This window comes from Channa argus, chromosome 3 (assembly GCF_033026475.1).
Source record: "Channa argus isolate prfri chromosome 3, Channa argus male v1.0, whole genome shotgun sequence".
In the NCBI taxonomy this organism is placed as follows: Eukaryota; Metazoa; Chordata; class Actinopteri; order Anabantiformes; family Channidae; genus Channa; species Channa argus.
In genome coordinates this window covers 7912893-7938839 of record NC_090199.1, presented here as the reverse complement: position 1 = coordinate 7938839, position 25947 = coordinate 7912893, and the positions used below count along the sequence as shown (strand labels likewise).

Here is a 25947-nt window from a genome sequence, read left to right as displayed (position 1 = left end):
ACTATACAGCCTGAGATGTATATTTGTCTACACACAGTACAATAAATTGTGTTATTACAACTGTACTCCCCTATAACATTCTCTGTCCCCATCCACACAGGACCCACGTATACCCCAGAAGCCCATGTCTCCTAACCTTTCCAGAGCTCTTCAAAACCCGGATATCAAGGCTGCTTCCTATACTCTCCCTGATGGCACCATTATAGGCCCCAGTCCGCATGTAACCAATGACTCCTGATCTTTTACTTTAACTAGATTAGTGTTTTATTGTGTTGTAATATATTCTCTTCCCTCTTGTATTAGGAAATGGTCAAAGTTGTTAACATTTTTCTGTTTCGGTTTACTCAGCAACCTATTTCCCCAAACCTGGCTAAGGCCCTAAACAACCCAGCTCTCCGCGAAGCCTCCTACACTCTCCCCAATGGTACTATTGTAATTGACCCGAAGAAACCGAAATCTCCAAACCTGATAGCAGCACTTCAGAACCCTTACCTGAAGGGTACATCTTACACCCTGCCAGATGGCACTATTGTCATTGATCCATGGAAACCTGTCTCTCCAAACCTCTCCAACGCCCTTCAAAACTCTGCCCTGTTTAATGCCTCTTTCAGTCTACCAGAAGGGGTTCATAATCCCAATATACCAATGTCACCAAACCTGGCTAAGGTTAGCTATGAATTCTTTAATCTATGAAATAAGATGTACTTACATATAACGAGACTTTCATATACGTCCTAAAGTATAGACATGTAATTTGTTTCCACAAATCTTTTATTTTAACTGAAAACAATTGTTGTTCTACCTAGGCCCTCAATAATCCAGCTTTGAAAGGAGCTTCATACACCCTCCCAGATGGAACTATTATAGTGGATCCAAGGAAACCAAAGACCCCTACGCTGACAGCCGCTCTGCAGAATCCCTATCTAAAGGGTGTGTCTTACACCATGCCTGATGGAACCATCATTATTGACCCAAGGAAACCAGTTGGCCCTGACTTGTCTAAAGTGTGTACCCTCTAAACACGTTTTTTTAAATACAGTAACTTGGAAAATTCAACAAATTGTGATTTTAACATTGAATACCTGCTTGGTGTCTTGCTTCTGCACCTCCAGGCTCTTACGAATGCAAACCTTCGTAATGTGTCATATCACCTTCCCGATGGTACTTTGGTTATCCCTGGCCAGAAACCCAGTGTTACAGCTGCTTTGAGGCAAAATTCGGCTTTACGTTCAGCAGGTCTGTATCATCTGTCTGACAACTCAGTACTGTCGGGCATGCCCAAACCCTCCCCTCCCAACCTCACTTCTGTGCTGCTGAATGAAGACCTCCGTGGTGTCACTTACAGGTAGGGAACCACATTATTAATGGAAATTATATGAAACAGAATGACCAAATATGCTTGTCCAAAATCGAGTTGCAAGGTAGTCAATAACGTTTCACCAGTGGAAAATGAAATATTACCCTTGTTGACCAAAACGTTGCAAGTACTATGAAACTAAAAGAAGTACACTCAGAAACTCAACTAGCCCTTTTGCATTTCCAAAGATTGATGACAGATTAAACAATGACACTGGCATAACTAAAGGAATTGCTATGTGGGTCACAATTACAAAAATGTAAGTAATATTTCTGTCAATGTCAATGTTTTACTATTTGTTGAAGAAAACTATATCTTTCCCCACAGGCTTCCAGACGGTTCTCTTCTCACACGCCGGTTCCACAACCCAAACCTGTCTAATGCCATCCAAAACCAGCATCTTCGCTATGCTTCATACAGGGTGCCAACAGTTCTGCAGGGTGAGGATAATCGCTATGCTGTAGTTCCTCCCTACGGGCCACGCTCAGGCCACTGGGCTAGGAATGCACAAGGGGGAGGCGACGGAGGGGAAGATGTTTGGGCAGCCGAGAGGGTTTTGCCTCACGGGACGGTCCAGAATCTGGCAAAATGGTCCATGTATAGAGAAGATGGGGTGTTAGAAGGATATTCACTGACACCTCGATTTGTGGATGGACAGCCTCACGACCCTGACTGGACTCCTGAGTGGAGTCCTGAGCGATATAGAGTACCTGCTCAAAGCTGGTATGATAAGGTAATGTGAATTCACAAATTATTCATATGTGTCTGTATAGAGGCCATTTACCCATCGTTAGGAGGATTGTAGTTTCTATGATAGCTGCTGAACAAAAATAGTTGTTTTTTTTTTTAAACAATAATTGCAAAGATCGAGCTTGCTGTGCAGTTTACAAACAAAAACAATCCAATTTCTGCATATCTTACATCAGCTCTTGGTGACATGGGCCCTTGAGCTTTGACAGCGTCTCATGAAAGTGTTGACTAATTACAAACCATTATGTGTATGTGTCCAGATCTACTCTATCCTAAGTATGCCCACAACAAGCCACAGGGTAAAACGCTGGGCCGAGGGAATGGAGGACATGACTCAGCTGCCGTAAGCATACTTCAGTATTAACTAACAGCCTCGCAACTCGTTCACTCATGTCACACGCTTACAGCGTTTTGTTGCTCCAGCGTACTGTGGAGCAGCACAGTTAATTTCAATGAATATCCCTTCAGTTTCTGAAAATGTGGCGTGTGTGTGTGTGTGTGTGTGTGTGTGTGTGTGTGTGTGTGTGTGCCAGCATGCCTGCAGGGTTTGAAAATCCTTAAAACATTTGTGAAGCTCAAAGAGAAATCCCTAGTATTAAGTATCTTAAGTACACAAGTGTTTTATTAAAATGTAACACCAAAAGGTGATCTCTGCTGAATGATCTTCACGTCACATCCTCGGGAAACCCCTACATCAGATATTTGTGCTATCTAAACAGCAGTTATTCCACAATCATTTCATGACATCAATATGGAGACTTGGCTACGTAACTACGTCAGGGAATCCTGCTCCAAGTGTCACGATATATGCTGTGTGTTTAATGTCCCGTTGTGTTTAATTTCAGGGAACTGAATGAGACGACAGTTCTGATGAACCTGAAGAAGCGCTATGACCAGGAACTTGTCTATGTATGCAGAAGAAATATTATATTGTCACATGTTATGGACATTCTCAGCTACTCATTCACTCATTTTTATTCCTTTTTTTTTACCTTCCACACAGACCTACATTGGCAGCATCCTTGTGTCTCTGAATCCATATAAGCTGCTCAACATTTATGGTACAGACATGGTGCTTCAGTATGAGGGCCGCAGCCTGAGTGACAATCCTCCGTAAGACCCAGGAGTGTGTGTGTGTGTGTGTGTTTGTGTGTGTGTGCGTGTTTGCATATTGGACCTGTGGGTGCTTGAATCTAGGATTTCTAAACATTTTCTCTATATGAAATGGCATTTTTGTAGATTTAGAGGTAGATTTAGTGTCAAACAGAATAAGCAACCACACTGTGTTTCGGGAAACTTTTCAGACTGCGTGCTCCTCTGTGTGCTTGCGCTGTTCTACTGCGTCCACATTGGTGGTAAGCTCTGAGAGTGATAAAGAGAGGTGTAAATGTCAGCACTCTCAGGTGTTAGTGACCGGCTCCTATTACACTATAGTTGGTTGGTTGCCAAGGGAGAGTTTGGTTATGGATTTCACTACCACTTCACATCTATTCGTGAAACTGCACACACACATGCACGCACAGCTGATGAGCATGTAAATGCACGTCTTTAATCAATGTTGTACGTTTTTGTTTTGTTGTAGTCATCTTTTTGCCATTGCTAATCTCTCATACACCACCATGATGGATGCCAAAAAGGACCAGTGTATTGTTATAAGGTACAAGATGCTTTTACTAAAACCTTGAATTCCACCAAGCTGCTCGTGGGAAAAAGCTGAAACTGCTATAACAGACAAGGTTACCTGTTCTTATTACAGTGGAGAAAGTGGGTCGGGTAAAACCGAAGCTACAAAACTGATCCTGCGTTACCTGACAGCCATACATCACAAACGCAATGTGACACAACAGGTAGATTTACTGTAAACGATGCACCTTTAGACAGAAACAAGAAAGTGCAACAAAGACGTTAACAAGTTAACAATGTTATTGTTCTTTCTCTTTTCTTTTCAACCATCTCCCACCAGATAGAGGTAAAGTGTTGTTACAGCTTTGATGACAAACATCATCACTGTTTAATGTAACAAAGGAATAAATTTCTGTCTCTGCTGATTGTTCAGATCCTAGAGGCCACACCACTGTTGGAGTCTTTTGGGAATGCCAAAACAGTACGCAATGACAACTCATCACGCTTTGGCAAATACACCCAAATCTACATGGAAGAGTAAGTCATTACAAGTTCAAATGATGTTGCCATAAATCAACAGTTTTGAGCTTTCAGCCTATGAAAGTAAAGAATTTCCAAAAAAAAGGGATTTCAGAATCAGATCACGTGGAACTAGTTCGATAAGTCAAGAAAACTTTATTTATTGCACCTTTTGTACACGTCCATGCAATTCCAAGTGGTCCAAGTTTATATTATGATCAAATGTGAACAGAAAAGAAAAGATTTTCAGACTAATGCAGAAAAATAACCAAATAATTAAATAAATTAAAAATTTTAAAATAAACAAATAGAAAAATACACATAGTCCAAAAAATACCATGACTAAAAACATCATTTATTGGGAATTCCCTCTTGAGAGAAATACTTTTTGAACCATATAACAACTATTTCAGCAAGCAGCATATTGTCCAGGAAATGAGTAAAACTGCAGTTGAATTTTCATATTGGTTTTAATTCCATGATACCAGGCAACAACCTGTTTTGCTGTCGTTTCCACGGTTACTGCATGTCCTGGGAATGAACTATATTTCCAGCTGGATGCCAATGAGAGTGCAGACCTGCTGTTGTTTCTCTGGGTTGAACATGAGACATTGTAGAGCTAAACAAGCAGCCCGTGTATTAGTTTAGGCTTCAGGTCGCACTTATACATGCAAACAAACAAACACACACACACAGTTAGATGAGTAGTGGACGGTGAAGATCGGAGAACATTAAGCTTACATGACCTGTTAGTTAACCCAGACTTTGTGTGTTTGTGTGCGTTCATCTTTGCATTGATGTTTATGTGCACTTGCCTGTGTGTGTGTGTCATTTACCAGGGGTGTGATCAGCGGTGCCATAACGTCTCAGTACCTGCTGGAGAAGTCCCGCATTGTGTTTCAGGTGAAAAAGACAAGAGGACTACTACATACACACACACACACACACACACATACAGCAGGTCAGGTGGAGTCATATTCCAAGTGAGTCACTGTGAGAAAGCGGAGAGTGTAGAGGCATGAGAGGTGTTATTCATCTAACCATTTCTCTGTTTTTTTTGCCCATCACTGTGATTTCAGAAAGTCCACAAACACAAACTTTACTGTAAAAGTGAATCTGTGTGGTCTGTGTGTGTCTATTATTTATCTGCGTGTGTTCATCCACAGGCCAAATCCGAGAGAAACTACCACATCTTCTATGAGATGCTGGCAGGTCTGCCTCCTCATGACAAGCGCTCACTGTACCTGCAGGAAGCTGAGACTTACTTTTATCTGAATCAGGTGCGCATACAAATGTGAAGCACACTTTCAGCCCGGACACACACTTAAATTGAGCTCAGATAAGGAGTGGTCACTGTAATCAATTTCGCACTCACGGTAACAAATGAGGTGTCAGTTTTAGGAAAATGTGACATTTATTCTAACCAGTGATTCATGGCACAAACATAAAAGTCATTGTGGTAAATACCTTTGCAACCTGGATTGTATGCATTTGAGATATGATGAGTGAAACATTCGATTGCATAATTTATTATATTGTGTATCTTTTGGAGACCATTTGATGATTGAGTTGAAAATGTTTGGTGCTGGACGACAAATTGTGGTTCCTGTCAAACGATTGTACTTGTCAATGAGATGTATAAAATTACTCCTTTCTATATGAAAACATTCTGTGGAACAGTCTTTGGATCTCTGTCCACTTGTTTTTGTTTAAATGACAAATTTAAAATACATTTTGATGTTTGGCTGAAGTTGAAAATCTTAAGTATGGTTCACTGAATCCAACTAAAAGCAACAGTATGTAAATTTTTATTGAATTTTATTAGAGATTTGTTCAAAATCTTATTTTATCTTGGAAAACTGCTGTTGATGCCTCTGTGAACACTGTGGCAGCAGTGCAGAGATATTTACCTATAAATACTGAGTGAGACTCGCACCTGCTTTTTAATTCAATTCTATTCAACTTTATTTATATAGCGCCGATTTACAACAAAGGCACTTTACAGAATAATGTCTAACTATAAAGATGTAGAGAGAAAACCCAACAATTCCCACTTGAACAAGTCCTAGGCAACAGTGGAGAGGAAAAACCTCAAGCAGAACCAGGCTCAGGGTGGGCTGCACACTGGAAAAGGCACAGCTCCAAAGCCGGGGACACCTGCAGAGAGGGACAGAGAGAGGGAGACAGAGAGGGAGAAAGACAACTACGGGAGAGAGAAGACACAAAGTTAATGTCATACAGTGGTGGCAATTGTGGGGTGAGAGAAGAGGAGAGAGGGACGAGAGGAGGAAAGAAGCGCAGTGCATTGGGGGGTGGGTCCCCCATATGGTTGGACAGAATATCGTTACTCTAGATTCCATGGATAGATATAGCTGGGTATCATCAGCATAACAATGGAAAGAGTGTTTTCTAATAATGTTGCGTAAAGGAGACATATATAAAGTGTTGGTCCTAACACAGAGCGTTGTGGAACTCCATAAGTAACCTTTGTGTGCATGGAAGATTCATCATTGACATGAAAAAATTGAATTCTATCAGATAGATAAGATTTAAACCAACATACTGTATGTACTGTTTTTCTTTTTTTTTGGTCCTTTCGGCTCATCCCGTGAGTTCAGGGTCGCCACAGTGGATCATTGTCCGCATGTTGATTTGGCACAGTTTTTACGCCAGATGCCCTTCCTGACGCATCCCTCCTCAATTTTTACCGGGCTTGGCCCGGCACCTTTAAACTGGCGATGGGAATGGGCTGTTAGGGGTTCAGTGTCTTGCACAGAGACACTTCAACATATAGCCAGGACTGGGGATCAAACCACTGACCCTGTGGTGTGTGGACGACTGCCTTACCAACTGAGCTACAGCCGCCAACACATGCACTGTTACGGACTCAAAATCCTGACTGAAAGTCTTCATACAAATGATTCCTGTAAAAGGTGGTCGCATGTTTGCTTTGCAACTACATTTTCAAGGATTTTAGAAATAAAGGGGAGTTTGGATATTGGTCTGTAATTGGGTTAAAACACCTGCGTCAAGACAGGGTTTTTTAAGTAATGGCTTAATTACAGCTACCTTATAGGCCTGTGGTACATAGCCTGTTTCCAAAGATATATGATAATGATATCTAATACGAACGTATCTATTAAGGGTAAAGCTTCCTGGAGCAGTCTGGTTGGAATAGGGTCTAGCAGACAGGATGTGGTAATAGTTGAAGTTAGCTCAGTGGGTAAAAAGCAGAGGGATTGGGGCCTTATTCATGATTCTAGCACTGTTGTACGAGAAGATCTCCTGTGATATTTGAGGGGAGGATCTGGTGAATTCTTTCTCTAATAACTAAAATTGTATTCAGAAAGAAAGTCATGAAGACATTGCTGCTCAGAGTTAAGGGAATACTGGGCTCAACAGAACTATGGCTCTTAGTCAGCCTGGCTACAGTCCTGAAAAGAAACCGGGGGTTGTTTCCTCTATTAATGATGAATCATATTCTTTTCTGGCATTAAGGAGCACTTTTTTTTGTACATTTTTAAACTGTTTTTCCAGGCTAAATGAGTGGAACGCCACTTCCTTTTCTAACTTTCGTGTTGCCTGCTTTAAGTTGCGAGTTTGTGAACTATACTATTGAGATCACCTCTTCTGGTTTACTGCCTTCCTTTTTCAGAGGGGCAACACTATCGAGTATTGTACGTAGTGAGGCTGCAGAATTGTCAACAAGATAATCAACTTCCACAGGAGTAAAGTTAAGGTGTATATGCTCCATTGTATTGACACATGGTGAAGCAAATGAAAGAATAATTTCTTTGAAGTCATTCACAGCATTTTCACTTAAGCATCTGCTGTAGAAGATTTTTTTCTATCGTATCGTCGATTATTGTAAATTCAAATGTTATTAGAAAATAGACAGAAGAGAATTACGAGAAAATACTGTTAAATTATTAGTTTCGATGCCATAGATAAGGATAAACTCTAGGATGTGACTAAAAACAGTGAGTTAAGTCATTTACTAAGAGAGAGAACTGATGCTTAATAGGCCACTTTTATTTAAATTTTTTTTGGGGGGGGGGGTTGTTCTGTATGAGTAATACTATTAATTTTAATTGGCTTATCATGATTAACTCCTCTTGGGGTCGTTTTTGGTTTATGTAAGTTAGACGGTCGGGGAGCAGACAGAGTCTCTATAGGTATTTGGGAGTTGACTGCTGTAAGGACACTGCGCAGAGATGTGTAGGACTGGATTGTCATACATTTGGTTGTCTTATCAAGCCAGGCAGATTTCTGGATTAGAGAGATGCACCATCTAAAGTAGGATGGAGGCCATCTCTCGTAATCAGTCGAGGTTTTCCCCTAAAACTTTTCCAGTTATCTACGTAGCCCGCGTCGTTTGCTGGACACCACCTAGACAGCATGACGACATGTGTAATCGGTCTGCGCAGAGTTACTGAACTACTAGGAACTGCTGGAACAGCGTGCGGAGACAGGAAGTGACATAATACGCCTACTGCAGGACGACTCAACAGTCAAATGGAAAGAAAAACATCCATCCCTTACGTCTTACTTACTTCTGCTTGTTTAATATGTTTCTTAGCATCAATCCCTAGCAGATTAAAACATTTTACATATTGGTTTCTGCCAATCTAGAGACTTCACTAGTTTTCCTCCTGTATTCTACTATTTTTTATACAGATTTTCTGGAAATTTGGTCAGAATATTTGAATGAAAACCCAACATTTGTTCGCTCTCTCTTGGATTCCTCTGTACCTCTACAAATAGCTCATAGCAACGAGGATTAGAGGTTCCAGACTGTCGACTCGTGTGTGAGTTTGCGGTTATCACTTTGAGAACTTGTTTCTTGTCTTTTTAAAGTGTAACTTAACACCAGGTTGTAAAGCGGTGCTTCACTGCCCTCTCTCTTCAATAATGTGCTCTGTTAATTAATGCTCAGCAGTAATGTCAGGGTGCACGGACACGACCTTAAGTTCACTTCTACATCACGGTGTCAAGGTTAGACTTGACCCTGGAGGTCGGCGAAAACAAGACGTGCAGCTGCCAATCGGCCGATCTTTAATTACGGCTACAATTAAACAGGGCACGGGTGCATATGTTGTTGCTGATAACAGTTCATGTGTGTGAGCGCAGGGAGGGGACTGCACCATAGAGGGGAAGGATGATGGAGAGGATTTCAGGCGTCTGCTGAGTGCCATGGACATCCTGTGTTTCACCCCCGAGGAGCAAAACAGCATCTACAGATTGTTGTCCTCTGTCCTTCATTTAGGAAACGTCTACTTTCAGCCACATCAGGTCTCTCTGTCCCACTCTCTTTTTCTCTCTCACTCACACATACACACGCACACACAGGCTACATAAAAGCACTTAGTTTCACGCCTGAATGATGATAATGATGATGATGGTGATGGATGATGGTAGTAATGAATGTGCCTCTCTGCACTTGTGCTTGTGTGTCCCAGCAGGCGGAGGGTCAGGAGGCTGCGTCAGTGGTCAGTGGACAGGAGATCAGGGTGGTCGCTGAGCTGCTGCAGGTCTCACCTGATGGCCTGCAGAAGTCTGTCACCTTTAAACTGACAGTGAGAGTAACAAACACACACACACACATATAATACATATAATGAATTCTTTTCCAACAGTGAAAGGGACGTTGTTATAGATGTGTTTGACCCTCCTAGGACACAGTGCGGGAGAAGATCTACACTCCGCTCACAGTGGAGAGTGCTGTGGATGCCAGGTGAGTAAAAGTCTGAATATAGTATCTGTTAAATTAAATACTACACACCTACTTTTGCTTGGCACAACCTGAAATAAAAGCCTGTCTGACAGTCTTGTGTAAGCCACTTTAATGTCCTCATTTTTTTTTACTCCTCTCTAAAGTCATACCAAGAGACTACTGAGAGGGAGTGAAGAGTCTTTGATATTCTCTTTCAGTGTTTGATAGAGGCATTTGAGGACAAAGGACGTCAGGGCTAGGGGAAAGATTTTTCAGATGTCCTCTGTTTCCATAGGAACTGGGTTTTCTGTTTCCATAGAAACCTTATTGTGTGTTTTTCATAGAGATGCTGTTGCCAAGATCCTGTACTCGCTGCTGTTTAGTTGGCTGACAGAGCGCATCAACGGCCGGGTCTACCCTCGCAACGAAGCCCTTTCCATCTCCGTACTGGACATATATGGATTTGAGGTCACGCTGAAATACAATCTCACTCAGTAATGTCACGGCGGTGACGCTCAGAGCTGACCAGTGTGAAATAACCCACACAACCCCCCCAATATCTCTTCTCTTCACCCACAGGATCTACAGGTGAACAGTTTTGAGCAGCTGTGCATCAACTACGCTAATGAAACTTTGCAGTTCTTCTTCAACAGGGTCATCTTCCAGGAGGAGCAGGTCAGGAAAGCCTCAAGTTCATATTTTCATACACAAATGTATATTTTCCCAGTATGGGTTTATTAGGGGATTAAAGAAGCCGTTTTTCACTCTTTTGGCCATGTACATATGTGAGAGGGTTTCTCATCAGCCTTTTAAACATGCAGATGTGCATGATTAATACTTCAGACAGGGAACGTATCACTGTGACAGCAGAGCCGCGAGATGAAAGGGAAGGTTGTCACGTGTACCAATTCCTTCCTGTGCTCAACTAAAACTAAAGTCCAACTAAAACCAAAACACTCAAAGTAGCTTTAATAGGTCAAAATAAATCACTTACCACAGGTTAGAAGTTGAGCGATATAGCTTGTACTGCTACTACACATAAAACAACTAACTACAAAAGATGTTGGGGGGGAGATTCTGACCTGGTGTAAGTAAAGTTAACACAGATCAGATGTGATTAGATGTTCAGTTGCCAGGTTTTAAATGGACTTCATCTTTTGATGTGCACTAGTTCAATGCAACTATAGAAATAAAAACTCTATTGATGTGTGCAACCTTATTTTTAACCTGAATCGGCCTTTCACGAAAGCTTTCATGAACACTGGAGGTCATTGATGTGACAAACCATGTTGGACGCAGCAAAACTGAAGTGAAACAGGGAAGTTAGACATGTTTGACGCGCACCGGACTGACCTGGTGAACCTTTGTGTCCGTAGGAGGAGTACATGCGGGAGCAGATCGAGTGGCAGCAGCAGCCTTTCAGCCACAACCAGGCCTGTCTTGACCTAATTGCTGCTAAACCCCATGGGATACTGCGCATACTGGATGACCAGTGTGGTTTCCCTCAGGTATTCCCACACCTGTCGAACTGAACTGCTCATTTGCAAGTGTGTAGAGAATCACTCACGTTTAGTAAGAAACAGAGAGCTGGTAGTGACCGGAAAGTAAAAATGACACAAGCAGTTCTTTATAAAATCGAAGATGTCTTACGTTTACATGGCTCCAGTCAACTGAGATACACTCCTGTGCTGAGCAAGTGTACTTAAAATGAATGTTTAAAATATTGCAACAGCTAACAATAATTTGTGATTCAAATATGTCTCAACTCAGCTTTAACAAAACATTAGTTGAAAAAAACATCTCACATATTGGATTCTTCATAAACCAAGACAGTTAAGTATATTGTAGTTGCAATACAAAACTATCACACACACTCACTTAATTGCCAACCTGCTGCTATTATTATTCCCGTACTCCAGCTGACTGAGCTCATATGCTGAGATAAACATGTTACGGACCGTCTCTGATGTTCAAAGTGAAATATGAACAGAACTGGTCGATGTAATCAGCTGAACACACTCACACACAGGCATCACATTTTCGTGCTGTAGAGATTTCGTTTCCACGGTTCACCAACCGTTAACCGTCTCCAATCATTGCTAGGCAACAGACCACACCTTTCTTCAGAAGTGCCACTATCACCATGGAAACAACCCGCTGTATGCCAGGCCAAAGATGCCACTGCCAGAGTTTACTGTGAAACACTATGCTGGGAAGGTCACCTACCAGGTACATTTCGGTTCTGTTTTCGGTTTACTTCTTTCCCGTTGTTTTGTAGTGGCCCTTTTGCCAAGCCACCAGCTCTAAGGCTTTTTATTTATTTTATTTTTTTTGACCCATGTTCCACTAGTTCATTTTTTGTGCCTAACACAAAAAATACATGCAAACACAGTCAAAATCTTGTTTCTATCCATAGTCAAGTTTTCCAGTTTTTAACTGCTGAAGACTTTTCTGCATCTACAATAGTCTGGTTCCACTGCCATACATCACTAAATAGCACAGAAAAATACCAAGTCACTCCATAAAGCTAATATTGTATCATACTCATCATTAAAAATCACAATGCTGTAACCACTGACTGTTGAGTTAACTTAAATACCAGATGGTGTAATTAAAAAAAACTAAGCAATTTTGCAAATACACCCTTTTGTGCACCCTTTTTTTCTTTCTTTTCACGCAGACACTATTGTATTTGAACTGGTAGATTTATTTATTTTTATTTTTTTTAAAGATTATTCTTTTGGGACATTTGTGCCTTTTTTTTAAGTAGGGGAATACGTAGAGAGAAAGGAATCCAGATGAAGGCCAATATCAACAAAAACCGAGTGAGGCATACATTTGTATTTTTTTTTTTGTGCTGTATTAATGTCCTCAAACTTCAGTGGTTATTACATATATTTCTCTTTATGTGCCGATCTGTTGTCTGCTTCAGTTTATAGCGGCTTACAATTATTGCCTTTTTGCAGGCAACCACAGACATTTTACCATTTATTCTTTTCTTTTTTTTTTTGTTTTCTTTTTTCTTTTAATAACTTTTTTACAGCTTGCCATAAACATCATTGCACACATTTTCTTTATTACACCCATTTATTGTCTGGGAAGTTCAGTTCATATGAGCTTATTGTCTTTTTACTGGTCATCATTAAAGTTTTGCCACTTATTATGTTATTAAACCTAAATGCAATATTTCTGCAATAACTTTCTGTCCCTCATAACTCTGAATGTTTTAGGTTATATAATATATCTCTTTTCATATAACCACAACATGTTTATAGTTTTCATGTTCCCACACTATCCCCAACACTGCAGTTAAATATTGTTGTGTTACAGAATCTGAACTCTATAAACTAATGCACCTTTGATTTCTCTACATTCAATTCTGAATGATTCTCATTTGATTTTGTTTTCATTTTCTTGCGTACTGTTCCCTCAAACATCTCTTAAATTGGTTCCTTAAAATTCTTTAATAATTCTTTCATCTTCTTGCTTGACTTACATAATATGCTCAGAGCTGTTATACGTTTATTCGTTCACTGTTTGAGGTTGATATCACAAGTTGGTAATTTGTTCACTCACTTTTCTGATGATTTGTTTTGCAGGTGCACAAATTCTTGGATAAAAACTTTGACATGGTCCGCCAGGATGTTTTAGACCTCTTCATCCAGAGCAGGAATAGAGTGAGATATGCAAACACGCCATTTTACCACGACTTAGTGTGCTTACTGTTTTACTGAGGTGTGCATGAGAAGTGCTGATCATGTCTCCAGTGCCTGCTGGTGCTCTTTTTTTTTACCAGAAAGTATACAAGTAGAAATTCAGTAATTTTTATTTTGAGGTAGGAAAACATTTTCTGTTTACCTTATGCTCAATAGTTTTATCCTGCTATTTGAAAGCCAGATTAAAGCACCACTTTTGAATCGGATGCTGAAGTACTGATTCTACAAACATCATCCACATATTATACGATAGGATACTCCAGGCTGACTCATCTGTCTTTGGCTAACCTGTTTGTTCTATATTTATGTTGTGTGTGTGTATGTGTGTGTACAGATGGTATCCAGCCTCTTCTTGAAACATTCAGAGTCTGTGTCTCAGCAGCGGTCAAACATGCGGCGCAGCAGCGGGACTCGACGTTACCAGGCCAACACCGTCAGCGCAAAGTTCCAGAGCAGCCTGCAGGAGCTGCTGGAGAAGATGCAAAGGTTTGATCAAAGGAGCATCCTTTTATTCCTATGGACAACATAGAAACGTCTAACACACTTTTATAATTGCTCCTGACATGGCAGATGTGTTATTATACTGATGTGACAACGTATCTGTTAGCAGTGACTCAAAGTAATGAGTCATACTGTGAGTGTCCAAACTTTACTGTGAGATATAGGCTGTGTATGACACTAAGTAAAATACAGAAGGATTTCTTTCACAGCTCAAATAAATAAAAGGCCCCGTGTTCTGGGCTTGTGCATATACAATAAGTTCTCATCATTATTATCGTGGATATTATTAATTCCTTGGTGAGTCATTAGACTAAAGTGATTAGGGATCTTTCTTTGTAATCTGTGTTTAGCCATTTATCTAGGGAAGATTAATTATTTTTGCTTAATTGGAGCTCAGTCATATCTCTAATGCAGAGGCCTCTGGATCTTTAAGTCTAGAAAATAGTAGTTTCGAATGAAAGTTGACTTTCTTTTCAGTTGGAAACTTTAACTTCCATGCACAAATCAAATGTACTGAGACTTTTATCCCTTTATCCATCAATCTATTTTCATCTATCTGTGACAGGTGTAACCCATATTTTGTGCGATGCATCAAGCCAAACCATCATAAGGTATAATTGCAAGTCAGCTGCTGTGTGCAGGTTTGCAGTGGTTAAATGTACATAGAGTTAAATGTGCTACAAAACTCATTTGTGTGCATTTGTCTCCCTCTGTGCATGCATGTGTGTGTGTCTGTGTGTGTGTGTGTGTGTGTGTGTGTGTGTGTGTGTGTGTAGGAGCCAGGAGTGTTTGACATGGATCTGGTCAACACTCAGCTGCATTACTCTGGCATCATGGAGACCATCCATATCAGGAAGGAGGGTTTTCCAATCAGACTGCACTTTCACAGCTTCCTGACAAGGTTGTCTGAGCTCCAGTGCAACAATATAATCTAAAATGTAGTACTACTGTAGTTTAGTCTGTTTCGACTTTCTGTACACTTTTATCAAAATTGCTTGAATTATCAATTTATTTGTGGGGCGAGAGTATATTTCACACACCAGTTTCTTTGTGATGAAATCGCAATGTGGCACTTGCCAGTTGCTGCAGTAGGAAAAAACAGACAAACCAATTGATCTCACAGACCAAATGACCACTGGCTGCCAAAGTAGTCTGACTTACTGTGTTACAGAAAATAAACTCATTTGCAGTCAATTATATTCACACTAAAACTACTAAAAACAAACAACGACACAACAACCAAAAAGTCTCACACTCGATCTCACAGCCAATAATAACCCAAGATTTAGATTCATAGCTGATACACATCTTAAAGCTCACATAGATTTCAGAATTCAACTTCATTGACATTTTTAACATGTGAGTGGGCTTGTTTGTGCACACAGGTATAAATCTCTGCTCTGCCTGGAGGACGCTCCACCTGCAGATGGAGAAAACTGCGTCGCCATGCTCCACCAGCTCGGCCCATTAATGAGCGGCTCTTTTCAGCTGGGAGTGAGCAAGGTGAGCTCTCTTAGGAACAAATATTCCTGCACACATGAGGCAAAGCAAATCATGTACTAGAAATATTGTTGAATTTCTGTGTGTTTGTGTGTGTTAGATATTCTTGAAAGAGGAGCTGTATCAGCTGTTGGAGGGCAAGCGCGATCGTCTGCTGAACATCGCTGCCATAACTCTGCAGAGGTTCACACGCGTGTGTTTTGCCCGAAAGAACTATATCAGACTCCGGCACTGTGTAACCCTGTTTAAAGCTCGGTGCAGGGGCTACCTGACCAGGTAATAGTTACAGTACCTGACAAACATGTTCCCAGTATGAACATGATGTAATTCTTAAATGTAATTACTCATAATGTTTGTGAACATACCTAAGTAAGGAGAAATAAGGGAAAACATACAGACTCTTCTAAGTAAGAACAGCTCAAGAAATTTGTTTTTTATTATTTGTTTTATTTGATTTCACTCACTTATAGCTTGCAAATTATTAATGCAACAACTTATCTGGTCAAGTCAGTGAAATGTTGTGTCTTTAAGGCTCCATAGCTCACTCTGTTCTGACTACCAAGCAACACAGAGAGGCAAACACAGACAAACATGGCAGCACAGGGAGAACATGCAAACTTCACACAGAAAGGCTATAGTCAGCTACAGACACAAACCTGTAAACTCAGTGTTAACCACTCTATCACCATCTACCCAAACCAACAGAGTAGATTGACACCTTTTTACTTGCAGCATGGAAACAAACTTTTACCTCAAGCATTTTCTGGCCTCTTTATTATGCAGCAGTCTCTGGCTTAAGTGCATATTTGTAGTTATAAGTTGGCTATTTAGGCTGAGCCGAAAACTTCTTTTATTTCATGATAAGGTCAAAACTTATCATGAACAAACCTGCTTCACTTGTCCTTGATAAAAGCAGACTGGGTCAAAGGATTCAGGCTGTGCTCATCCATCAAAAGTTTCCCAAGTTTATCACTTGCTCACCAAGAGTCTGACGAAACCTGGAGACGTGAGAAAATTTTAAATTTTCTTCACATCTGTAAAAAAAATTCCCTCACTGCTTTAATGAGGAAAGAATTCTCAGCACCAAATGTTTTGAATCTGTAATGATACTTGAGAGATGTCACAGTTTGATGAGTTTGGGAACTGAAAGATTACGTGCACCAAAACTATACCTAGCACTGTAAGTGTGATTTACACACATCTGCTGTGGTGTCTGCTGTACCTGTTAGTTCCACTTAGAGCGACTGACGTGATAGGAAAGACTTTTTATTTCAGCATGTCTGTGTTTTCAGGCAGTTTTTTTTTTACTGCAAACGTGCTCATTTCCACCTATTCCTTCAACTCCTCTCTCTTATTGTCTCTCTGCTGTCTGTATAAAAATCCACCATCCATGTTTAACCATTTCCTGAACAGAAAAAAGTTTGCTTCGAGAAGGAGGAACCTCATTAAGTTACGCTCCACCGTGCTGCTCGTCGTCAACCGGCAGCGTTACATGAGGGTATGTGCAAAGTTGTGTTGGTGTCTTTACAGCATTAGTGCAAAATGAACAAATGTGTGAAGCGTGATACTGTTGTCTTTCTGTCAGACAGTGGTGGAGCCTGCAAGGAAGGCAGAGGAGGTGAGTGACGGGGGAAACGAGATGAAAGTGTGGAGGAGGGACATGTTTGGAAACCAAGATGAAGATGTAGCATTAGTGTGTAATTTAAGCGTGTGTGTGTGTGTGTGTGTGTGTGTGTGTGTGTGTGTGTAGGATCGCATCAACAGAGAAGTGGTGAATGTGACAGCTTTGCCTATCCCTGCTGAGCTGGCAGCACTGCTGCAGGCGGCCTCAGGTGTGTGACTGAGCACACACTAACATATATACAGAATACGTACATATACATTAACACACACACACACACACACACACACAATGATATGCAATCACTCGGTGCTATAAATAAATTCCCATCAACAGATGCATTCCGCCCCTTTTTCAGGTGGGCGCAGTGATGTTTAGCGTCTTGTATTTCTGTCGTGTGTGTGTGCAGGTGGTGAAGAACTGCATTCTGACTGCTTGGCTGTGGTTCAGGCTCCGAAGGTTCAGGTGGACCCTCAGTTGACTCTGCCACTGGATATCAACAATTACCTCATGACACACTACATCCGGGCCATATTTAGGGTAAAGGCACACACACAAACACACACACACAGTATCTAAATGGGAAATTTTGTGAAACAATAATTAACCTTAGTCATCTTCACTTGACTTTACTGTACTGTAACTATAAAAAGTGTGTGGGTGTGTGTGTGTGTGTGTGTGTGTGTGTGTGCATTGTAGGATCCCTTGTTCGGCATGTTGACTGCTCCACTGGAGAATTCTTTGATTCGAGTGGATGAGGAGCTGAGACAAGGAGCCCTGGATGTTTTCACTCTGGTATGTGCTAAACAAATAAAATAATGTAAAGTGTGTTAAACGTCCCTCTGCCTGCACCCTATGAAAATATAGAAACACTCCTCTGGATGACATCATCTGGAGTAGTGTAATCTATGGAAGGCAGAAAGAAATGTAATACCATAACATGTACTTCCCAAAACGCAGCTCCGGAAGCATTTTAAATATTGGTCAAGTTGCCCTTTAAAAAAAAACGTTTTGTTGTGATATGTGGGTTGATTTTACCCACAGACTTATTGGATAAAAACATCTTCATAACTTATGAAGTAACATTTTCTAACCAACCATCAGATTAAATGCACCGATTAAATTATTCAGAGTATCCTGTAAGTAAATTGTATCACTTTTTCAAACAAGTGTAATGTGAAATACTGTCTCTGTTACTAAGGTCCAGTCCTCCTAGGTGGGATTTGACTTGTAAAGGGTGTGTTATATTTGCTGCCTGTGATTTTGACAGATTTTAAGGTTCATGGGTGACCCGAACCTGAATGGAGCTCAGGAGAATCTGTTTGGGAACTACATCATCCAGCGAGGACTCGCCAATCCCAGTCTCCGAGACGAGATCCTGGTTCAGGTGGCCAATCAGGTGAGGCTTTTTGTAGCTATTAGGTAGAAGTGACTTTTGTTGAGCATAATCATCCGCTCTTCACTTCCATCTTCTCCTCCATTAGGTGTGGAAGAATCCAAACGTTTTGAATTCCGAGCGTGGTTGGCTCCTGCTCTCCTCTTGTCTCTCTGCCTTCCCGCCCTCTCAAAGACTGGCAAAGTACCTGCTAAAGTAAGAAACACTCTCAGAAAAGGCAATACTGTTAATAAAAGAGTAATTTTACTCCTCTCAGGTTTGGAATTGATATTTCCTCTTTTTCTACATGCCTGAGCTCCTTTGCATATGTTTGCAGTAGATGTTCAGATATTTCTGTTTTTTTCTTTTCACTGTTGTAGATTTGTTTCAGACTATGGGCCGGAAGGCTACAACTTTGTGTGTCAGCATCGTCTGCTTCAAGCTCTGCAGCGGCTGAATGTTGGACCAGAGTACATCCGGACGTACCCACCCTGTCTCCTCGAGTGGACTGCCAATCGCAAGAGAGCTCACACCGTCCTGCACATACACTGTTTCGATGGTGAGCACAGACAAACATGTGGTAGTCAAAGACAGATTTGAAGTCCCTGGACTGTTTGGGGAAAAGGACCGGATGTGGATTTATAGATCTTTAATATGCATTCACCAGCACTATCTGTGTCCTGGTGAAACGTTCCACTTTGGCAATTTGAAACCCATTTATTTGACCTCCCTTTGAGTTTAAACATCCTCACCTCTTGTTTTTTTTTCTTTAGTACAGACAAGTTAGCTCTCTCTCTCTCTCTCATTCACTCCTCTCTTACAGCTAATCTGTCCTCTGGCCGTTTGACAAGTCCACTGAGGATTAGACAACACCTGATACTTGCTCTGGTTCACTAGCTGTGTCAGTTTGTTGGTGCAGGTGTCTCTATAAATCTTAACAGACAGAGCAGGGAGCTGCTAACGTTATCTTAGTGATAATAGTTCATAATCTGACTGTGACAGCATTTAATGCATAACAAAGTTAAACAAAAGGACAGTTTCACAGTTTGGTTTGTTTGTCAGACTTTATTCTCACATTAACAATTTGTCCCTTCTGCTTCAGGTGTGTCCTTCCTGTGTTCTCTACACTCCTGGACCACAGGAGAGGAGATGGCCAAAGACATCTTACAGCACAGGTATCATCTTACTGTCAATAATCAGCACCAAATACATAAATTTGATATCAAATAAACACTGAAACAAACGAAGTTGCTACATAATTTTTGTAGGTGTGAACACATTTATGTGTGTTATTGTATTTGGATGTGTGTAGAGGAGTGGTGGAGGGCCGCCGAGGCTGGTCGGTGCTGCTGAAGGAGCCGGCTCAGTGGGTGGAGCTGGAGGGCTCGGACTACGTTCTGGACCTGATGTCAGACCTGGAGCTCCCTACTGATTTTCCCAAACACACCAGCTACTTCATCATCTCTGCGCAGGAACCGACCAGAGTGCGACGCAATGCCAGCATGTAGGCCACACACAGATATCTTCATAGGTTTCCATCCAGTTAGTTAATCCTCAGTAGTTTTTCTAAGCACATACACTCAAGTACTAAGTTATTTTACTTCACTGTTTTGGTTCACTCTGCCTGCTCTCATGGTGTCCTTTTTCTCCACAGCAGGCAAGTGTCAACAAAAAAGAAACCCATTCACTGCTCAGCCCAAAATAAAAGCAGCTGAGACTAGCTGGTGAACATACAGGGGCATTTAGCAGCTATAGAGCCAAAGGAGATATTACATTCACATTTAGTCATTTAGCAGATGACACACACAAGGAGCAACTTGGCATTCAGGGTCTTGCCCTGGACACTTGGACATGTAGACCGGAGGAGGCGGGGATAGAAGCCCCGATCCTGTCGCCCCCCCCCCCCCCCCAACCTGCTATTAGAGACTGAAAGCAGAGCTGAAAATATGGCCAGTTAATGATTATGTAGCTCTGTATATGCTGGTATCAGTGTAATGTTTAGATTTGGCTCCATTTCCTCTAAAGGGCATTGCAGGGTTCAGTCTGTGTATTTTTTTCCACCTGTACTAAATTTGAATACTGATGAAGAGGCTGTTTTTTCTTATTACTATACAGAAGCCTGTTGGGTGGTGGGTTTGACATGAATGATGATGTTATATCTTCAGCCATACCTGGCATTGATGGACTCTCTAGCCAAGGTACATTATGAATGCAAACGTTTGAGCGCTCACACACATTGATTTTAATCATAGAAGCTCATAAATCCTCTCCTCTGCTCTCGCAGACTTGGAGCCTCAGAGAGGGATGGATCGTTATCTTGACAGCCTGTTTGACCCGGTACTGTCTGAAGGAAGTGGAGTAAGTTCACTGATTACTGTACAGGAAAATGTAAAACCCCAATTAAAGCTCTGCTTAGCATGGGGTGAATTTAACAGGCTTAAAAAAGTGCAGAAAATGAAAAATGCAACTGTTAAAAAGAAGAGGAAAAGATGTCATATGCAAAAAATAAAAAGTTGTATGATTTTAAAAACAGTGAACAGACACAATTACAGGACCAAGCACATTAACTTTATATACTTGTGTACTGTAACATACACCAGATACAGATGTGTCTTCAGATCCAGGTCCAAGTTTTTAAAAGAGAAGTTAGATTTTTAATACAGAGACCAAGCATTCATTTTTTTTGTCAATAAACCATCCAGTAAAATGAGCCCGGTCAATATTTCTTTAATTGTGCAGATGGAGCCTGTTTTTTTTTTTTTTTTTTTAGTTACACATGTAAACACAAATTATATGAAAGTTTCTCCTTCATGCAGCAGGATCCTGTGTAAATACCAAACACAGACGTGTAACTCATGAGGCATTGGCTGCGAGCTCTGTGTCACTTACTGATACTTAGACCAGTGCTGTCTGTTCAGATTGGACAGCAATAAAACACAGAGTCCCGACTGTACACATTTTTACTTTACGTGTTTATTGTTTTGGTTCAGCACATTCAGTTTTGTAGCTAGATTCTTCTGAATGTACAAAAGCCTTTTGCTTTTCACTAAGAACAGGAATGACAATAAGTGAAATCCATTCTTGGCAGCTTCCCTGGGATTAATGATGTTTTTTAAATCTTGATATTAAAAAAAAAAAGATATTACATTAATAAACTAAGTTCTTTGATCTAAATTGTAGGATTACATCAATATAAAAACAACAGTGGGGGAGATATGACCCTATAACGCATTGTGTTCAAAGTTGAGGGGCTCAGAAGTAATTGGACAGATGCATGCAAATAAAAACAAAACAATCATTTTTGCTTAAGTCTTCAATGTCTGTAGACTTTGCTTTGTATGATCCCAAATACATCAGACACCTTCAGCTCTTGCTGATGCCTCAGTCTGGTTCTTCCGGTCATCGATCAGGTCATCGACTGAGCCATTGAGGACTATTCTACCTCGGTGTTTCAGGTCCTTGTCTTGAATCTGAGCCCACAGAATGCTCCGGTGTTTCTGGTTTTATATCCTCAAACTAAAAAAGAACCAGCACCGTGTTTGACAGATAAGGTAGTGCCTTGGGACGCGAGCCATTGGCTTTTTGATTTTGAAGCTTGCAGTATGGGCATTATGTGTTACGATGGCACACAGTTCTCACCCAGTTCTTTCAGAGTTGATGTATACCTGCTCAAATTAAACCTAAAACTTGGCACTTTATGGCTGCATTAATTATTGTGTGTGTCGAACTTGAATGAAGCTGAAGCTGAGGACAACAGTGGTGTAACCGTCCTACAGTTTGGACTTACATCCACAAACAACAGTAGTAGTTGTAATAAAATGGTTGGTTGTTTTTGGAGTGAAAGCTTTATGTATTTAGACAGGGCAGCGATGCAGTGAGTGCTGGCTGTGTTGGATCAGTCTTCGGTTCAGACGGCGATGTGGCGAATGTTAGCCGTGCTATCGGATGTGGCTGACAGGAATTGGCATGTATCAGATGTGTTCTACAGACCTCACCTGCCCAGCAGCCGATCACGTTACCCAGTTACCTTAACTGTCACAGCTGCTAGGTCGCAGATCTGCTTACGTGGAACTGACACTCTGGCAAATGAAGGGCTTACTATTTAATGGGACATGGCTTACAAACACAGCCTCCTGTAGATTTATGGGTCAGTGGCTGATTTCTGATGGAATGGTTGCACATTCAAGAGGGGAAATCCTCTCTGTAAGAAATCTGTGTGGCTGTAGGATTATAGTGAAGCTGTGATTGAAGTTTGCAGCTTGCTCCCTCAGCATGGGGTCTGCATTCAGATTGGATTCACAGCTCTAACAGTTTAATTCAATGGTAACTCAGATTTATTGTGGAAAGAAAACATGTCAAAACGCGTTTGAATGTTCGGAGGAAAAACAAACCATTAATGCAGCATCATTGATCAGTGTGTATGTATGTGTTTACGCTAAATACACTACAACCATGTGGAGCTGCTGCCTCCTTATTGCTCCTCAAGAGCCAATATGAATTACTATTGGTTATTAAGTCATCTGACGTTTTTTTCTTTACATGCCGAACCTAATAATACTAATAGATACTAATCAACTGCAGAGAAATAGATTCTGTTGCAGATCTTTTTTACCAGGACTCTGGGTTGCAGTTAGAATCTGATGAAACTATCCTAAAGCCATTGCAGCAGCAATACTTTGCAAAGGGACAATCTAGACACTGTTGTACTGCTGATCTGACATACTGAAACTAAATACACTACTTTAAGTAATATTACAACAGGACCCTTTCTTATTTAGGAAAAGAAAGAGTTTTTGCAAATAAAATAAGGCAAAGCTGGCAACATTTTAAGTAAAAAAATAAATGATCGTGCATTTGACGCTAATGCTTAACAGTTTAACACTTGTGCATCCATGTCGCGATCCGATTTTCTATTTTCAAACACTTTTCCTCTTCAAACAGGATGTAGAATCAGTTGCAGGATTGTCCAGCAGGTTGAAGGGGACCGGGGGAGTCGGAGGGGGATGGCAGCAGCAAGGCCAATCGACTGGCCCCCCGCCTCCACCAGGAGGTCAGTGAGAGACATACACAATCAAATGCAATCCAATACAGTGGCCTCGCCATGAATTCTGCTTTTGCAAGGTTATCATTTTTTTACTGTCAGAAAGGTGATGATTCTACTATGTGTTTATTATTGAGGTCAAAGTGGTTAGTGGAGTCGTACTGGAGTAGAAAATAAGAATGTGGTTCTAATGTTTTGGCCACTTCATTCGTTTTCAAAAGAGTTTCAACCTTAAATATGAGGAATTATTACCTTGTAAAATTGGAATTCATGGCAGAGCTGTTGTATATGATTTCATTAAATTGCACAGGTGGTGATGATATTTTGTCCGATTGGTGTATAGTTGACATGGATTTAAACAAATTCACACATAAATAAGTATTCACACTGGGGAAATCTCAGCAATAAATCTGACAGCAATGTGTTTGTGTGTTTTTTTTTTTTTTTGTGTGTCCACAGCTGTGAGAGTCCTTCCTGTGGGAGGCGTGATGGCACCTCCTGTTGCTGCCGTGGCACCTGTAACAACTGGTTTGTATCAAGTGTGAAAAGAAATCTGAGAGAAAAGCTCATCAGACATCATTTTCCATCCTTTCATCCTGTTTACTGTGTTCCTCCTCCAGATGCCCAGCAGGCTGTTTTGTCCCAGCAGCAGCAGGCGTTCGTGAACCAGCAGGCCACCATCATGGTACACCCTCCATCTGGAGCCACGTCTGTTTTTGTCTGTCTCTTGTTTATCTCAGGCCTCTTGTTTTGAATTTCATGTGCCATTTTCCTGTTTCTCAGGCCCGGCAGATGACCAGGCAGGCTATGGCCATGGTCGGCAGCCCCGTAGTAAGCCCCCCCGCCACCCCAATCACAAGCCCTCCCATGAGCCCTTTGCTTCACCACCCTCCCAGCCCCTATGGTGTCATACCTCCGAGTCCATATGCAAACATCCCCCCGAGCCCCTACGCTAACTTCACCCCCACACCCTACGCTGCAGCAAACATCCCATCCAGCCCCTATGCTTCCACTGCTCAGCAAGAGCGCACTCCATCACAGCGTCCTGCTGAGCCCGGAGCACGGCCTCAGGCCTCGCACCCTAACCCCAAGTCTCAGCCGAGCTCCGCTAAAACGAACAAAACTGAGCCAGCGCAGCCTGGAGCTAACTCTGCTGCACAGGTCAGTAACTCTGAGACACGTGAGGTAACCATCCAAACTGACATCTTGCATAATGATTCAGAACTGGTTGTTGTTGTTGTTGTTGAAAATTTCAAGAAATGTTCTGAAAATAAAACAGGATGCAGCTTCCTTTTTTGGGGGGGGGGGGGGATGTGGAAAAACTAAAAGGTTCACTTAAAATGGAAACATTTTCCTGAACAAAATAAAACAATTTCTATGCCTAATTAGTCAGGAGAAAGTGGGTGTAGTGGGAAAGTACATCTCCAAACATATCCAAGACAACGTTTCAGTATTTTTATTCAGTAGATTTCTGTCATATGAAGTTGTTTATGATGTTTTGCTACAGAGTGTATGCCATTTAGTTAATAATCTTAATAATCCCAGTTTTAACATTAGAATGGGATTTAGAATTGTAGCTCAGTGCAGCATGAGATGAATTTGTTTGCTGAGGTTGACGCCACAGCTACCTTTCCAGGAAAGCATGCTGACAAAACATAATTATGGAGAATAGCAGATTATCTGTTTTTCTTATCTCTTCCACGCTTTCTTTTCTTGCGTTTCTGCAGCTCTCTGCAAGAACAGAACTGTGCCGCAATAATACAGCACAATGTTCTTTTTTTTATTATTGCTTTCATCTGACATTGACCTTTAGGATAAAATGCAATGTCTGCAAATGCCTCGATGCAATTTCTCTGTTCTCTCTGTGACACACAGGTTGAGTCAGGTAAGGACAGCGTCCCTCGGAGGAAGGCTCCAGGCATCCCCATAAACAAGGACAAACCAGCCAGGAAGTTTGGTAAAAGAGAGAGAAGACAAGTTGGAAATAGAAATTCCCGTTAAAGGGCATCTAATTTAAGAGAGCTTTAAACAGGGGAGCATAACAGCTTATTGCATGTGTCGTTTTGTGTGTGTTATTCAGCCCCTGTGGTAACGTCTCCACCGCCCCCTGCTGGAGAGGTGGTGAAGTACTCAACTCGGACTTCAGATCAAATCGTTCCCAGTCAGGACATCCAAGGTGTCTGAATTTAAAAGTGTAAAAACGCTCATTTTAAACAGATTTATTAAGCATA

General features: G+C 41.2%; 1 protein-coding gene across 1 annotated transcript in view; it reads left to right on the top strand.

The window, feature by feature from the left end:
- The window catches only part of myo15ab (myosin XVAb), a 48577-nt gene that overhangs the window by 10156 nt on the left and 12474 nt on the right, over positions 1-25947 (top strand). The window contains exons 5-49 of the mRNA XM_067499110.1: positions 101-220; positions 349-666; positions 807-1004; positions 1113-1345; positions 1685-2090; positions 2368-2450; positions 2953-3016; positions 3111-3220; positions 3690-3764; positions 3864-3954; positions 4071-4076; positions 4164-4267; positions 5089-5152; positions 5416-5529; positions 9380-9541; positions 9712-9825; positions 9925-9983; positions 10307-10430; positions 10542-10637; positions 11339-11470; positions 12066-12191; positions 13562-13639; positions 14013-14164; positions 14745-14790; positions 14956-15080; positions 15565-15682; positions 15780-15955; positions 17093-17177; positions 17265-17297; positions 17430-17511; positions 17710-17840; positions 18000-18095; positions 18571-18699; positions 18785-18891; positions 19056-19234; positions 19778-19850; positions 19988-20179; positions 20791-20873; positions 20960-21033; positions 23617-23725; positions 24176-24244; positions 24337-24401; positions 24500-24877; positions 25592-25673; positions 25797-25892. Coding sequence (XP_067355211.1) covers positions 101-220; positions 349-666; positions 807-1004; positions 1113-1345; positions 1685-2090; positions 2368-2450; positions 2953-3016; positions 3111-3220; positions 3690-3764; positions 3864-3954; positions 4071-4076; positions 4164-4267; positions 5089-5152; positions 5416-5529; positions 9380-9541; positions 9712-9825; positions 9925-9983; positions 10307-10430; positions 10542-10637; positions 11339-11470; positions 12066-12191; positions 13562-13639; positions 14013-14164; positions 14745-14790; positions 14956-15080; positions 15565-15682; positions 15780-15955; positions 17093-17177; positions 17265-17297; positions 17430-17511; positions 17710-17840; positions 18000-18095; positions 18571-18699; positions 18785-18891; positions 19056-19234; positions 19778-19850; positions 19988-20179; positions 20791-20873; positions 20960-21033; positions 23617-23725; positions 24176-24244; positions 24337-24401; positions 24500-24877; positions 25592-25673; positions 25797-25892 — 5557 coding nt within the window. The remainder of the gene's footprint in view (positions 1-100; positions 221-348; positions 667-806; positions 1005-1112; positions 1346-1684; positions 2091-2367; positions 2451-2952; positions 3017-3110; positions 3221-3689; positions 3765-3863; positions 3955-4070; positions 4077-4163; positions 4268-5088; positions 5153-5415; positions 5530-9379; positions 9542-9711; positions 9826-9924; positions 9984-10306; positions 10431-10541; positions 10638-11338; positions 11471-12065; positions 12192-13561; positions 13640-14012; positions 14165-14744; positions 14791-14955; positions 15081-15564; positions 15683-15779; positions 15956-17092; positions 17178-17264; positions 17298-17429; positions 17512-17709; positions 17841-17999; positions 18096-18570; positions 18700-18784; positions 18892-19055; positions 19235-19777; positions 19851-19987; positions 20180-20790; positions 20874-20959; positions 21034-23616; positions 23726-24175; positions 24245-24336; positions 24402-24499; positions 24878-25591; positions 25674-25796; positions 25893-25947) is intronic.